The 14,422-nt window shown below is 47.5% G+C and overlaps 1 protein-coding gene across 1 annotated transcript in view; it reads right to left on the reverse strand.

Annotated features, from left to right (window-relative positions):
* Positions 1–263: 263 nt before the first annotated feature.
* Positions 264–14,422, reverse strand: part of NFXL1 (nuclear transcription factor, X-box binding like 1) — a 66,036-nt gene continuing 51,877 nt past the window's right edge. Inside the window, exons 21-22 of the mRNA XM_081959712.1 lie at positions 5,271–5,324; positions 264–1,524 (exon numbers count right to left, since the gene is read on the reverse strand). Of these exons, the coding sequence (XP_081815838.1) occupies positions 1,351–1,524; positions 5,271–5,324 (228 nt within the window). The 3' untranslated portion in view covers positions 264–1,350. The remainder of the gene's footprint in view (positions 1,525–5,270; positions 5,325–14,422) is intronic.

The following is a 14,422-nucleotide window of genomic DNA, read 5'->3' on the forward strand; positions in this document are numbered from 1 at the left end:
AGCGTTCCATGCGCCTTCAGCGTTGAGTCATGTCGGCCACATGACCATGGAGACATCTTCGGACAGTGCTGGCTCTTCGGCTTTGAAACTGACATGAGCACTGCCCCCTAGAGTCGGGAATGCCTAGCACATCTATGCGTGGGGAACCTTTAACTTTATAATATGTTAAGTCTTTTTAACATATTAACACATCTGAATCAGGTAAGTCTTTTCTATGAGTGAGCGTGCATATATTGATAAAATGAGCCACTTTATACACAAAATAGACAGAGATAATAATTTATTTAAAGTACATTTTCATAAACAGTTTTTTAGAGGGGTATCGATATTAGCCTTAAATACTATAGTTTGGAAGTCTTTCGGCTGAAGACAGCTAAATCTAAAGAAGAAGCCATTTACATAGACCCAGGATGGCGAACCTATAGCATGCGTGCCACAGGTCAGAGCACGCAAGGCGTTGCCGTGTCAGCTGGCCAGCGCACATGCGTTCGCTGGCCAGCTGAGTTCAACCTTTTTTAAAGCCATTTTTCGTCCACCCCAGGCTCCTATAAAAGCCTCTGGAGCCTGGGGAAGGTGAAAAAAGCATGCAAAAAATGGGGAGCGCCTGTCATGTGCTCATGCATGCTGGGTGTGTCACACATTGCATTATGGGTGCGGCACGCCTGCGCATGACCCCCCTGCGCTTCCCCCACTCATGGCACATGAGCCAAAAAAGGTTCGCCATCGCTGACATAGACTATTGTGGAAATCACAGTAGAAATTGTCTAATACAGAAAGAGACGCTATTTGATTATATAATTAGCAAAAATGGATCTTAGAGCACAGAATGCTTAAAGTAGATTTTTAAAAAATAAACAACCTTTGACAAAGTAAAATTAGAATTGCTATACAGTTTCAGGATTTCCTTTGGGGACCTACATTAATTTAACTAAATATAAAATAAAATTCTGAAGTTTCATTTAGCTAGCTGCTAAACCTACTGGCAGGACTGTGCAAGTGTACTAAACCAACTTTAACATATAATGTCTAAATCACCAAAAGATCACCCTTTATGAACACCCTTCAAAATAACTAAGCACAGCTAACCTGAAACAAAATAATGTCAGAGAAGCAATAATACGTGATTAATCTTATGCAGACGTTTTAAAGAACTTGGCATATTTGCCTAGGACTTAGTATGGAGCGATCATCACAATATTTTGAAGTGATTTTGAGGTAAAAACCGAAATAGGTTTTCTATCAATAAACAGTGAAATTACGGAAAAACAACAATGGCCATTAATTCTCCATATAGAACACAGAACATTTTACCAAGTCTTTACATGGAAGCATGCGGAAGTAACTAAGAATTCAATTATTGTATGCTAGGAACCAGGCAACCATTAAGACAATAATTCCACAGACTGGCAGCAAAATCACATTCTTGTACTTTTGCCATAAAGGTTGTTCAACTTCGATCTCATCCTTTTTCCTCTTATTCTTCCGACGACCTTTCAACCTATTTTCAAAAGCCTCCAGTTCTGCCTGCAGGAGAGAGAGAGAGAAAAAGATGACACTGAAATGATAAAAAAAATTAACAATAGAATTTACCAATTTCCCCCCACTTATTTCTCAAAATAATATACTGTATGATACAATGGCTCTGTGTAAATGGAACAGTGCCAAGGTCTGACTTGATGATGATGATGATGATTAAGGAAAGAAATGAGATAGTCCAGGGGTCAGCAAACCATGGGTCTGGAGTGGCTCTTTCCTCCCTCTGCTGCAGCTCCCTGTCACTCCAAATATGGGTCACAACTGCCAATGTGCAACATGTGATTGATTGAGCTTTTTGAACCCCGTTAGGCCAACCATGGATACATTCAAGAAAAGAAAAATCTCAGAAGAAAACAGAATGTTTAATTCAACTACATATGCTAGTTTTGTAGCCACTCAGGAAATAGTCAGGGTTTGGGGGCTCCTGGTGTTTTCTTTTCTGTGGGAAATGGGTCCAAATGGCTCTTTTAGGTGTTTAAGGTTGCCGATCCCTGGGATAGTCCAATCCACCTTGAGAGCATCAGACTGGGAAAAATTCTTCTAGTAAAGCGTATGGTAGAACTGGAACACTTTTACCCTACTCATATACTGCAACTGGAAGCTCACTTCGAGTGCTAGAGTATTTATATTCTTCAAGGTCTTGGAATAAGCAACAGATTTCTGGAACTTCTAGCGATTGCAGCTTTCATTTTCAAAAAATGCATTTGTGTGCTCATGGACATTAATGTGAGAAGATACATGCAACAAACTCATTCAACATTTCTTCGGGAAGAAGCTTCAACTCTAAATAACACTTACACTTACATACCGCTTCACAATGTTTTATAGCCCCTTGTAAGTGGGCTATGTTTACAGAGTCAACATATTGCCCCCAACAATCTGGGTCCTCATTTTACTGACCTTGGGAGGGGGGAAGGCAGAGTCAACATTAAGTTGGTGAAAACTGAACTGCTGGCAATTGGCAGAATTAGCCTGTAATACTGCATTCTAATCACTGCATCGCCATGGCGCTTAACGCAGTAGCTCCTTATTAAGAAGGACATGATGACTTTAGCACTAGCCCATACTTAAAGAACCATCTGTATATAAAGTACATGATATATTTTCATGAGATGTACATTAAATGTTTAATATTGCTGCAATGAGCAGCTTGCAGGGGACGGAAGAAAGAGAAACGATGAATTTACTATATATCAAAGTGTTATGATTGATACAGATTGCATTAAATAAATTCCATCATAAGGAAAAATAATTTCTGATAATTGTATTAGAATCGAATAGAACAGAATAACAGACATGGAAAGGACCTTGGAGGTCTTCTAGTCTAACCCCCTGCCTAGGTAGGAAACCCTACACCACTTCAGACAAATAGTTATTCAACATCTTAAAAACTTCCAGTGTTGGAGCATTCACAACTTCTGGAGGCAAGTTGTTCCACTGATTAATTGTTCTGTCAGGAAATTTCTCCTTAGTTCTAAGTTGCTTCTCTCCTTGGTTAGTTTCCTCCCATTGCTTCTTGTCCTACCCTCAGGTGCCTTGGAGAATAGCTTCACTCCCACTTCTTTGGGGCAGCCCCTGAGATATTGGAACACTGCTATCATGTCTTCCCTAGTCCTTCTTTTAATCAAACTAGACATACCCAGTTCCTGCAACCATTCTTTATATGTTTTAACCCTAATCATCTTTGCTGCTCTTCTCTGCATTATTTCTATCAAAGCTTGTTCATGAAGATTTTAATCAGCGAAGAATGAAGATGTTAGAGGAAAGGATATTACTAGACGAAACAGGCGCTACAATTTTAAAAATATAATTATGCAAAAATACTTAGCCAACCCAACACATGGCTACTCCTCTTTTTCCATGATCACATGTGCAATACAAGTAACTTTTGGCACCATTATAAATAACACTCTTATCAACAAATGAAGATCCTCTTCCTCACGAAAAAGGGAAGGAACATTTAGAAGAATGAAAACTTCCAAAAGTCACAACATTTCGTTATGCGGGAGCTTTGAGAGGTGATTATCAAGCCATATTTGAACACATTGGTCAGACCGCCCATGGAAGCCAACATTCTTTCAAATTACAGTTTATCGTAATTGTGCAGTGGGCCTTTATAACTAACATGCAATCGTTCCTCTTCCTTGCCAGCGAGAACAGCTAAGTAAATTAGGAAGCCTGACTAGTGCTCTGTTTAACATTATCTCTCCGCAGGATCCCTTCTGATAAGGACGCCTCTGACCCTTGGCGTCAGAGTCTTCATTATCAGAAGGGCAATAAAGTAGAGATCCCAATCAAATAGAGAAACTTATTCATAATTGTTAAGTAATTAAGCTCCCCGTTAGGAGAGCGAGTATGCAGAGAAGCGTAATGAGAGTGATATGGTAGAACATGCACAAACCAGCATACAGAGACACTGAATAGTATAAAATATAGTAGTTTACTATGTAGAAATATAGAAGTATTCAGAGTCCAGTTAACAGTCCAAGTCATACACGGTTCAGCAATTCAGTTATCAAAATAGTTAGCCTAGCGCACAAAATATAGCTAACAGTAGCAAACCACAATACCTCACAATACACTGACCAGCGTCTAACAAAAACAGAGAGCTAACAGCCATTCTGGCTCCCTCTTATGGCTGCTTGAGGTAACAAACCAATTACATCTCTTAAGCATTTAAAGTAACAGTAATCATAGCTTATATACATTGCCAAGCCAAGCCTAGGGTTACGAGACCAGTGTTGGCGAACCTCCCAAAATGGGAGCATTCACATGTACAACAGTGGTGGGCTCCGGATCCCGGTGCAACCGGTACGGTGCAACAGGGCCCGGTGTCCACATGAACGCACGCAGACCACACGTGCATGTGTACTTACCACCCGTGACACTCCGCGACACTGTCGCAATGCTCCAGCTGCTTAGCGGAGTGTCATGCAGGCGCCGTACACTCCATGCGTAGAAGCCCTGAAGAGCTCAAATCAGGTAAGGACGGCGGGCGGGCTCTCCGGAGCACCGTACTGGAACAGTATCCGGTGCCATACTAGGGCGTACCAGTCATAACCCACCACATGCATGCCGGAAACCGGAAGAGCAGCCACCAGGAGAGGAGTATGCACATGTCGGGAAGATGATCTTCCGCTTTCTAGCGCACCTGCCACCTGGTCTTCTGGTTTCTGGCATGCATGCACATGCAAAGACCACCTGGCCAGTGCATATGTGCGCGCCGGGAAGATGAACCTCTGGTTTCCTGCGCAGGCATGCACGGCAGCCACCTGGTTTTCCGGTTTCTGGCATGTATCCACGCACGATGACCAGCTGGCTTGTGCGCATGCACCTGCTGATAATCACAAGATCATCTTACCGACATGTGCATGCGCACCGGGCGGCTGTTCTTCTGGTTTCTGGCACTCCCACGCGCATGAGGACCAGCTGGCCAGCACGCCAGAACCCGGAAGAGCAACAGGCAATGGCTCATGTACCCAGAGAGATGGCTCTGCATGCCATTTCCAGGAAGCGTGCCATAGGCACATCATGGACCTAGACTGACAGAAGGAGCTAAGCGGGATCAATTGAGTAAGGGTGTGCCACTGGTGTCTCAAACACAATAAATCCGCAGAATGAAGATGGCTTGTTTAGAATTACACGAGGTTACTTTAATCTGAAATGTCTAGTTCACGGCAAGAACACATTAAAAGTTTATTCTATGGGGTGGAAATGAGAGTTGGGGCGCCTACCTGCTGTCTTCGTTTTTCCTCTTCGGTGGCAGCTCTAGCCTCTGCTTCCTTAATCTGTGTGAATAAAATTTAGAACTCACTGTGTTGCTTTTTGCAAAAATAGTTCCAAGTAGATTATCCAACTACTACAACATCCTTTCATACGACGTGATGTTAGAAAACGACAGCATTTTCAGCAGCTCTCCAGGGTGTAGGGCAGTGAGGGCTAACGTTTTAGGCGCTGAGTACCGAAAGCAAGCGCGCGCACACACACCTATAATGCAATGCGTGTGCGACCTCATGCATGCGCACACAACCCTCTCACATGCTCCCCTATGCATGTGTGTGCCCCTGCATGAACGTGCCCCCATCCATGGGCCCTACCCCCGCGCATGTGTGCACACCTCCCACATTTGCCCCTCCCCTCACGCATGCTTAGCAGTCCCAAAAACCAGCTTGTCAGCAGGTGGTGGTGTGCATGCGCGGCGGAGGTGAGCTGGGGTGATGGCTCTCGTGACCACAGAGAGCATGCCATAGGTTTTCCATCACGGGTATAGGGTTTAAGGCCGTAATGGTGTAGTGGTTAGAACGCAGTGTTGCAGGCTGCTACTACTGCTGGCTGCCAGGTAATTCTGCAGTTCGATCCTGACTGGCTCAAGGTTGACTCAGCCTTCCATCCTTCCGAGGTGGGTAAAATGAGGAGCCAGATTGTTGGGGGCCATAGACTGACTCTGCAAACTGCTTAGAGAGGGCTGTAAAGCACTGTGAAGCAGTATATAATTCTAAGGGCTGTTGCTATAGCCAGAGAGCTTTCCTGAGCTACGCTACTCAACTTCATTAAGAATAGTAAAATGTTGATTTAATTGTGAAACTGGGGGGGGGGGGGGGAGAAGAGTGCATGCTATTCCTGATTGTCCTTTCAACTGGAGAATATATCACCCACAGCAACATCATCATACAAATTACATTATTCGCCATCATTTTACAGCATTGATATAATGACATCAGTGCACAAATTAATACAGATAATGTAAACACTTTGGGGGAAGGCAAATTAGGAAAGCCACATTATGCCAATGTGACAAAAGTTCTAAGCCTGCTCTACACGCTCCATGACATTGCAGGCAATGGTGGGGCCTTTACTGCAAAGTGCTGGTATCTGTGGACATCTCTGCTTACGTCTTTTTGTATGTGATCTAAGCATATACTTTACACCCGTGATGGTGAATCTATGGCACGCATGCCCGAAGTGGTTGATTGATTGAAAACCAACACATATCTGTTTTTAAAGTTGGAAAAATTCCATATAGTAACTACGATGTTTCTGGCAGGACCTTAAATCAGCTTGCTCTGTTCTGTGGAAATTTTACTGGGCAGCATATCAATAAAAGGGTCATCTATAGCTAAGTTATAGCTATCTTAATAGTTATATTTAATGAATAGGCATTGCCAATGCAAATAAAAAGCATTTGCATTATGGCATTCCAACAAAGAAATTTTTAAAAAGCTGTGCGTTACAAAAAGTAATACGCGTATTTAACTAGGCCGCTTGGCATATGCATAAGTATAAATCTTTATTATGGTCAAAGACCAGCAATATACATTACTTTTTACAATATATTAAAAAGTACTGACATTAAAATATAATTAAAAAGTATTGACGTTAAAAGTGGATAATAACATACATGTTCTCAAATTGTTGGAGTCACCCCCTGTTTTACCTGGGTGAGTATGGGGGTAAATACAGTACAATGGTCCGGAAATTGTTAGAGATATGTCCACATAATTGGTACAAGATGACAACTATGCTTCTGTAACCAATTTTTTTTCTTGTGGACATTGCAGCAACACAGAACTTTGCCACTGTATACGTGGTAGCTGGGTTTGTGTTCTGGAGGAGAAAGCCTAGATAAAAATTGTCTGCCCTTCCTGGCAATCTCTTTAATAAGGGGAGAATATGTGCAGACCTACAAACTCTGTATAGCTCACAGTGTAATAGAACACGTGAGATATCTTCCACTTCTCCTTTACCACATATACAAACCCGTTCTGCTATAGGTGTTCTCTTATACCTGCCCTGGAGGAGTGCTGAAGGAAGAATGTTAAATCTGGCTCTGAAGAAAGCTATTCTTTGTTTTGAGAAGATCAGGCCATTTAGATATCTTGTCAATTCCCACATACCCTGTTTGATTCTGTCCCTACTGTAGAGAGGCAACCTATTTAGTTCTTCTTGGAACTCCATGTCCTTCATTTCATTGATTACTACTTGCTTTGCTTAATCAAAGCCTAGAGACATTAAGAATACCGGTGACAGCCCATAAGAGCCCAGCTTGTGATCAATTGCCTATTTTCAGGGGGAGGGGAAGTTGTCAGTCAACACTAGTGGGGACAGTCCCTCTGGAAAGAAATGCATTTTAAGCCAATGAATGATCATCATCTTCCAGGCTCTTACCTGAATTTGAGGCATGCCTGTCTCAATTCTTAACTGGGCATTTGGAGTTTCTTTGGGTGCAGCTAAGATGGCTCGCAGGAATTTGGTTTGTATGGTTTCTAGCAAGTCTTCCTTTGCAAGGATTCCTGTTTGTGCCCCATATAGAATTACCTGTTCCAAACTATGTCCTTCTATTTCCCAGGGGTATTGGCTAGATATTTATTAAAAACTAAAATTTTTGATTTATCGAAGTTAAGGACCAGCTTGTTTTGCCTGCAATAGCCAAGTGTTGCCCTAATTGCTCTCTTCAGTCCTACAGGGGTTTGTGAAATGATAGCGGCATCATCAGCATATAAGAGAATTGGAACTTTGCGTTGTGCTAGGTTAGGAGGACGGAAATCATAGTTCTGTAAGAGATCAATCAGAGGATTAACATAGAAGTTAAAGAGGGAGTGGGACAGGATATAACCCTGCCGTACCCCTTTTTGCACCCTTACTGGGCCGGTTAAACTCCTTTGGGGATTACACCTCACTTGCAAGGTGGAATTGGCATACAATTTTTGTATGAGGAAGAGGAGGCGTTTATTGATAGTGGTGCATTTTAATTTCTCCTAGAGGGTGATCCTGGATATTGAATCAAAGGCCTGCTTAAAATCAAGGAAGGCCACAAAACGACCGTTGACTTACCTGAATGGTCCTTCTATGTGCGCTGCGAGGGGAATCCAAGGATGGGTTAACTTTGTCCATTAGCCTAGAGACTGAGTTACTTAATTGTTGACCACGCTTCCTCTGACTGAGGTAGTTCAGATTTGTACGAAGGCTCAGCCGAACCAAGAGAAGCAAGGAATTAGCAGACTGAGAAGTAAGAAGGTAAGTCGTCACGATGCGTGCGTGAGAGATTGAAACAGTGCCAGCGCCCGGACCACGCTTCCTCTGACTGAGGTAGTTCAGATTTGTACGAAGGCTCAGCCGAACCAAGAGAAGCAAGGAATTAGCAGACTGAGAAGTAAGAAGGTAAGTCGTCACGATGCGTGCGTGAGAGATTGAAACAGTGCCAGCGCCCGGACCAGCCGAAGCCAAGGGAGGGTTTGGATTCCCCTCGCAACGCACGTAGAGGGACCGTTCAGGTAAGTCAATGGTCGTTCTCCTGTGCGCTGCTTGGGGAATCCAAGAATGGGACATGCCAAAGCAATGAGCCTCAAGGGCAGGATGCAGGCTGGTCAGAGGCCATGGATGGTGCTACAACCCTTGTAAGACACGTCGCCCAATGGAAGCCTGCGCCGAGGCATACATGTCCACTTTGTAATGACGGATGAAGGGCGACGTTGATACCAGGTCGCCACCCCACAAATGTCCTCCACCGAGGCTTGCGTTGCCCATGCTGCCGTGGTGACCCCACTCCTGGTGGAATGGGGAGTGATGCGCCTGGGTGTCGATCAAGCTTGATATCCGTAAGTGAAGGCAATGCACGTTTTCAACCAGCGGCTAATGGTGTTTGAAGACACCTTTTGTCCATGGATGCTGGTTGGTTGGAAAGATACAAAGAGTGCCTCTGATCTCCTGAATGCCGCTGTGCGCTTCACATAGCGATGGAGAGCCCTGCGAACATCGAGGTGATGCCACTTCCGTTCCTGAGGGTGTGACGGATTGGGGCAAAAGTCTGGAAGAATGAGTTCCTGCGCCCTGTGGAACAGGGAGTTAACTTTCAGCAGGAATGCCGGGTCCAATTGCAAGAGAACTCTGTCTTGATGGAATATACAGAGATCCTCCCGCACTGAGAGTGCTGCCAGTTCTGAGACCCTTCTAGCGGATGTAGTCGCCACTAAAAAGATGGTTTTGAGGGTCAACAATCTAAGACTAATGGTACGAATGGGCTCGAAGGGCTCAGTTGTGAGAGCTCTAAGCACAAGGGGCAAATCCCATGTAGGGTACTGGTGGACTACCGGTGGCTTGAGGTTAGATGCGCCCTTTAAGAAGGAACGGACCCTCGGGTGGTGAGCGAGGGAGTGGCCATGGGCGTCTCCCACCACAGTCGATAATGCCGCGATCTGTCTACGTAAGGTGCTGGGTGTTAGCCCTCTGTCCAAACCGGATTGTAAAAAGTCTAGAGTCTGTGGGATGGAGACCCTGAGTGGGTCCATGGATGCTGTCCGACACCACCGGCAAAAGGCCTGCCAGGTAGCCTCATAAATTCGCGTCATGGACGGACGGCGAGCAGCTTGTATCATGGCGATGACTTTGTCCGAGAAAAGTTGACACATCAGGATCGCCCACTCACGTGCCACATGGCTAATTATAGCAGCTGAGGGTTCGGATGGGTGAGAACCCCCTGCATGAGCTCTATCCGGTTGTCTGGTATTCTCGAGAGATTGAGAGATGGACCAGGTCGGCATACCACGGTTGTCTGGGCCACATTGGCGTGATCAGGAGGACTTCCGCCTTCTCCAACAGAATCTTCTAGATGACTAGCAGTACGAGTGGGAGAGGCGGGAAGGTGTATAGGAGACCTTCCGGCCAGGGGCTGCGAAGAGCGTCGGTGCCTTCCGCTCCCGGAATGTAATACCTGGTGAAGAAGCGTGACAGGTGTGCGTTGTGCGGTTGACCAAAGAGGTCCACCTGGGGTCGGCCGAACCGGTGCGCTAGTTCCTGGAACAGAGTCGGATGGAGCTGTCATTCTGTTTGGTCTACCGTGGTTCTGCTCAGCCAATTCGCTTGTACATTGGCTGTGCCGGAAATGTGTTCCGCCCATAGCGATAACAGGTGAGTCTCCGCCCAATGATGAAGACATTCTGCTTCCAACATCAAGGCCGGGGACCTGGTGCCTCCCTGGCGGTTGACGTGTGCCTTGGAGGCTACATTGTCCCTGAGAACCAACACGTGGTTGGCCGTCACCAGGTCCCGAAAGTCGGGAGGGCAAGGTGGATCACTCGGAGCTCCAGCCAGTTGATGCTGTTCCACAACTCCTGGGCGCTTCAGCGACCCTGCGCCGCATTGCCCAAGGCATAGGCTCCCCATCTGAATAGACTCGCGTTTGTTGTCACTACAACCCTGTCCGGCTCCTTGAAAAGGCACCCCCTGAGGATCTTGGAAGAAGTCTACCAGCGGAGCGAACGCAGCACCTTGGGGGACAGCCGGACCTTGGTCTGTGAGTGGCTGGTGTGAGCACTCTGGAATGGGAGCAAGAACCACTGGAGGGGATGTGCGTGAAACTTCGACCACGGGACAATGTCTGTACATGAGATCATCTTCCCCAGCAGTTGGGAGAGCACCGCGAGGGGGAGAGATCGCTATGTTTGCACCTGACTCACCAGGGTCTGCAGGCTCCGGTGTCTTTCCTGGGAGAGCGACACGACACACTGTTGGGAGTCGATGATGGTCCCGAGATGGAGGAGGGACGTGGTTGGGTGCAGATGGCTCTTCAGGAGATTCAAGATGAAGCCGTGGAATTGTAGCACTTCTATTGTGGCCTGCAAATCCTGTCTCGCCATGTCTGGGGAGGACGATAGAATCAAGATGTCGTCTAAATAACAGTTGACCCTTATCGGGATTGATCTGAGGGAGGCTGCAATCACTGCTAGTAACTTCATGAAAATCCGTGGGGCCGATGAAAGGACGAATGGCAGGGCACGGTATTGGAAATGGTGCCCCGCAAACTGGAATCACAGGAACCTTCGGTGTGTTGGGTGTATTTGCACATGGAGGTATGCCTCCTTGATGTCCACAGAAGTCAGTAGGTCGCCCTGCCGGATACCTGCCAGAATGCTTTTGAGCAACTGCCTTTTGAACCTCTGATATTTCAGGTAGAGGTTGAGCCTTTTCAAGTCTAGGATGGCCCGCCATCCTCCTGAGCTTTTGCGGACCAAGAAAAGGATAGAGTAGAACCCTAGCCCTTCCTGCCCTTGCGTTACTATTTCTATAGCGTTTATTGAAATCAGATGGTCGATTTCGGAGTCCATCAGGTGTCTCTTTACCTGGAACCTTGGTACGGGACATCTGATGAAGCGCCTCGGGGGAACAGCAAGAAATTCCAGGGTGAGGCCCAGCCTCACGGTCTGGAGTGCCCACGTGTCCGAGGTGGTTTCTGCCCATTGGGAGGTGAATGATGTAAGATGCCAGCAAATAGGCCCCCCCTCGTGTGAGTCACCGGTACCTGCGAAAGGACCGGTTACCGTGCCCACGAAATGGCCGCCAGGCCTGCTGTTGTTGGCCCTGTTGGCAGCCCCTGTCCCTGGTACCGGAGTTGTCCTGATTCATGTCCTGTGCCTGGAAGAACGGCCTGGAATAGGGCGGAACGTATGGGGCAGTGTTGTACCCGGAGTTCCCGGCCCAAAAGGACTGCCTTCTATTATATGGTTGTTGTCTCCTGTCCCCGCGCCTGGTGGTTGAAGGGAGTACTTTGCGTTTGTCCCTATTTTCAATTAAAATGGGATCCAACACAGCACCAAACAGAGGCCCTCCCTTGAAAGGCATAGAAGCAAGACGCCATTTGGAGCAGAGATCAGCTTGCCAGTGGCGAAGCCAGAGGAGCCGGCAGATGTCACATTGGACGCTACTGCATGGGACGCAAACTTGGCCGCGTTGAGTGCAACATCTGAAGAGAACTCCAGTGCTGCCACCAGTTTGTTTACATCCTGGTGTAGTGTGAGGTCCTCGGGGGGAAGTCTAGATTGCAGCTGTTGCAGCCACACCAACGAAGTTCTATTGATGAAGGAAGCTGCTGTGGCAGCACACAACGCCCAGGCAGCCACCTGGTGAATTTTGCGGATGACCAGTTTGGCCTTGCGGTCCTCGGCCTTAAGACCCTCTGAAATCTCAGAAGGGATCAAGGCCGGAGAGGCCAAAGCCGCTACTGGGGGATCCACAGTAGGGAACTGAAGGAGTTCATCTAATTCAGGGGTGGAAGCGTAGAGCTTCCTGTCCCCATTACTGGGGGGTGGGTGGGACGGGACAGCTGTTGGTTGGGACCATTGTTTTCCCGAAAATACGACATGTCCTGCTAATAAGCCCAGGCCTGGTTTTTGCCTGGTTTTTGAGGTGGGTGTAAATATACGCCCTCCCCCGAAAATAAGCCCAAGTGAAAGGGTGCCATGGCAAGTACAGGAGGAAGCCCTTCCCTTCCCTGGTCACCTCAGCGCTTCTCGGCTCCTTAATCGGATCAGTTGAGCTGATCCGGCTTCCATTCAAAAAACAACTGATTTGCGGGTGCTGCTCAGGCCGTGGCCTCCAGCAAGTGCGGCTGCCTTTGCCATCGATTACGGCCACAAAAGCAGCAGGAGGCCAAGTGATGCACCCCACGTGCCTCGCCCCGGCCTTCTGAAGGGTACTGTAGCAGCAGCTAGCCACAATTTTTTAATCATTATTTCGTTCCGACCCACATGGCCCAGTGAGCCACGTGGATTGGGACAAAATAAGGGTAAAAAAATTGTGGATAGCTGCTGCTACAGTACCCTTCGGAAGGCCGGCTTGAGTCTCCTGCTGCAAAAGTGGCTCCGCCCGAGACTGCTTTTGGGAGAGGAGGCAAAGGGGAAGCAATCAGCTTCATCTCGCCCTTGCCCTCAGCCCCCCCTTCGGCTGAGCTCAAGCAGAGAAGTGGCCTGCAGGGTTTCAGGAGCAAAGTTGAGGCTGACAGGAGTCAGGGCAGGGGGGAAAGTCCAGTGCGGCCCCAGCGCTTTTCCTTCCTTGGAAATGGAAACTTGGGAGTGGGAAACGGCATTCCCAGGAAGGGTGGGTATGTCGGTATGTGTATAAAAAACACAAAGCGAGGGAGCCAACAGCCGCGGATTAAGGAGCTTTGTGAAATGTTACGTCTACAATCAAAGTTTGGCAAGGAAGGGAGAAGAGATACTTCCCTCTCTTGGCAGTGTTTTGCTTGAAAATATATGAGAATCGGCCAAAGAGAAGGAAGAATGGGACCTGCGAGGAGATGCTGCTGACACTGCTGCCTGCAGAGGCACAGACAGAGCGAATTTCATTGAAGACTTCTCCGGCCAGCCCACAAGACTATCTGAAGGGGGAGGGGGAGGAGATTTCCTGCACGTTGGCAGCAGCGTCTTCTCACAAGGCTTCTTCTGACATCCCCAGTTGTATGGATTTCCATGCCTTCCTTTACGGGATGTTGCTTCGCCCCTGGGACATCGGGAGAAGCCCTGTGAGGAGACGCCGCTGCCAATGTGCAGGAAATCCCCCCCCCGCAGATCATCCTTTCAAAACGTAGTTTCACCAGGATGAAGAGGTGGCTGGAGGCAGCGTTTGCATCGGGTTGGGCTTTCTTTGCAAGGCGGACAATCTGGGGAGCAAGAGATTTAGGAAGCCTGGGCTGGCGTGTGTCCGTTTCTCCAGTGAAGCATCTGATTCATCCCCAGGGGTGAACGTTTCACCCTTCGTCATCTCTCTGCCCTGGCTTGGAAGCTGCAGAGGAAGCCTGCTATGCCCGGGGAGGGGAGGGAGAAGTGACAGCAAGAGGAGCACATCTCGCTCCACACCTCTCGCTTCTCCCCCACCCCACCTGCCACCCGTCTCGCTAAAAAGATGGTGGGGAAAGGAAGCAGCCTAGATTCTGTTAGCATTGGGGCGGGGTGGGAGGAGTTGGGCTGCGAGACATGCGTCCTGCCCGAGACTTGCAGATCCGTCGTGTTCCTTGCTGTTTTGTCCAGGGAAGTTGAACTCGCGAGATTTTTTTTTTACAGGGTGCTTCCCTGGACAAAACAGCGAGAAACACGACGGAGCTGCAAGTCTTGGGTAG

Source organism: Natrix helvetica, assembly GCF_964273705.1.
Source record: "Natrix helvetica genome assembly, chromosome: 7".
In the NCBI taxonomy this organism is placed as follows: Eukaryota; Metazoa; Chordata; class Lepidosauria; order Squamata; family Natricidae; genus Natrix; species Natrix helvetica.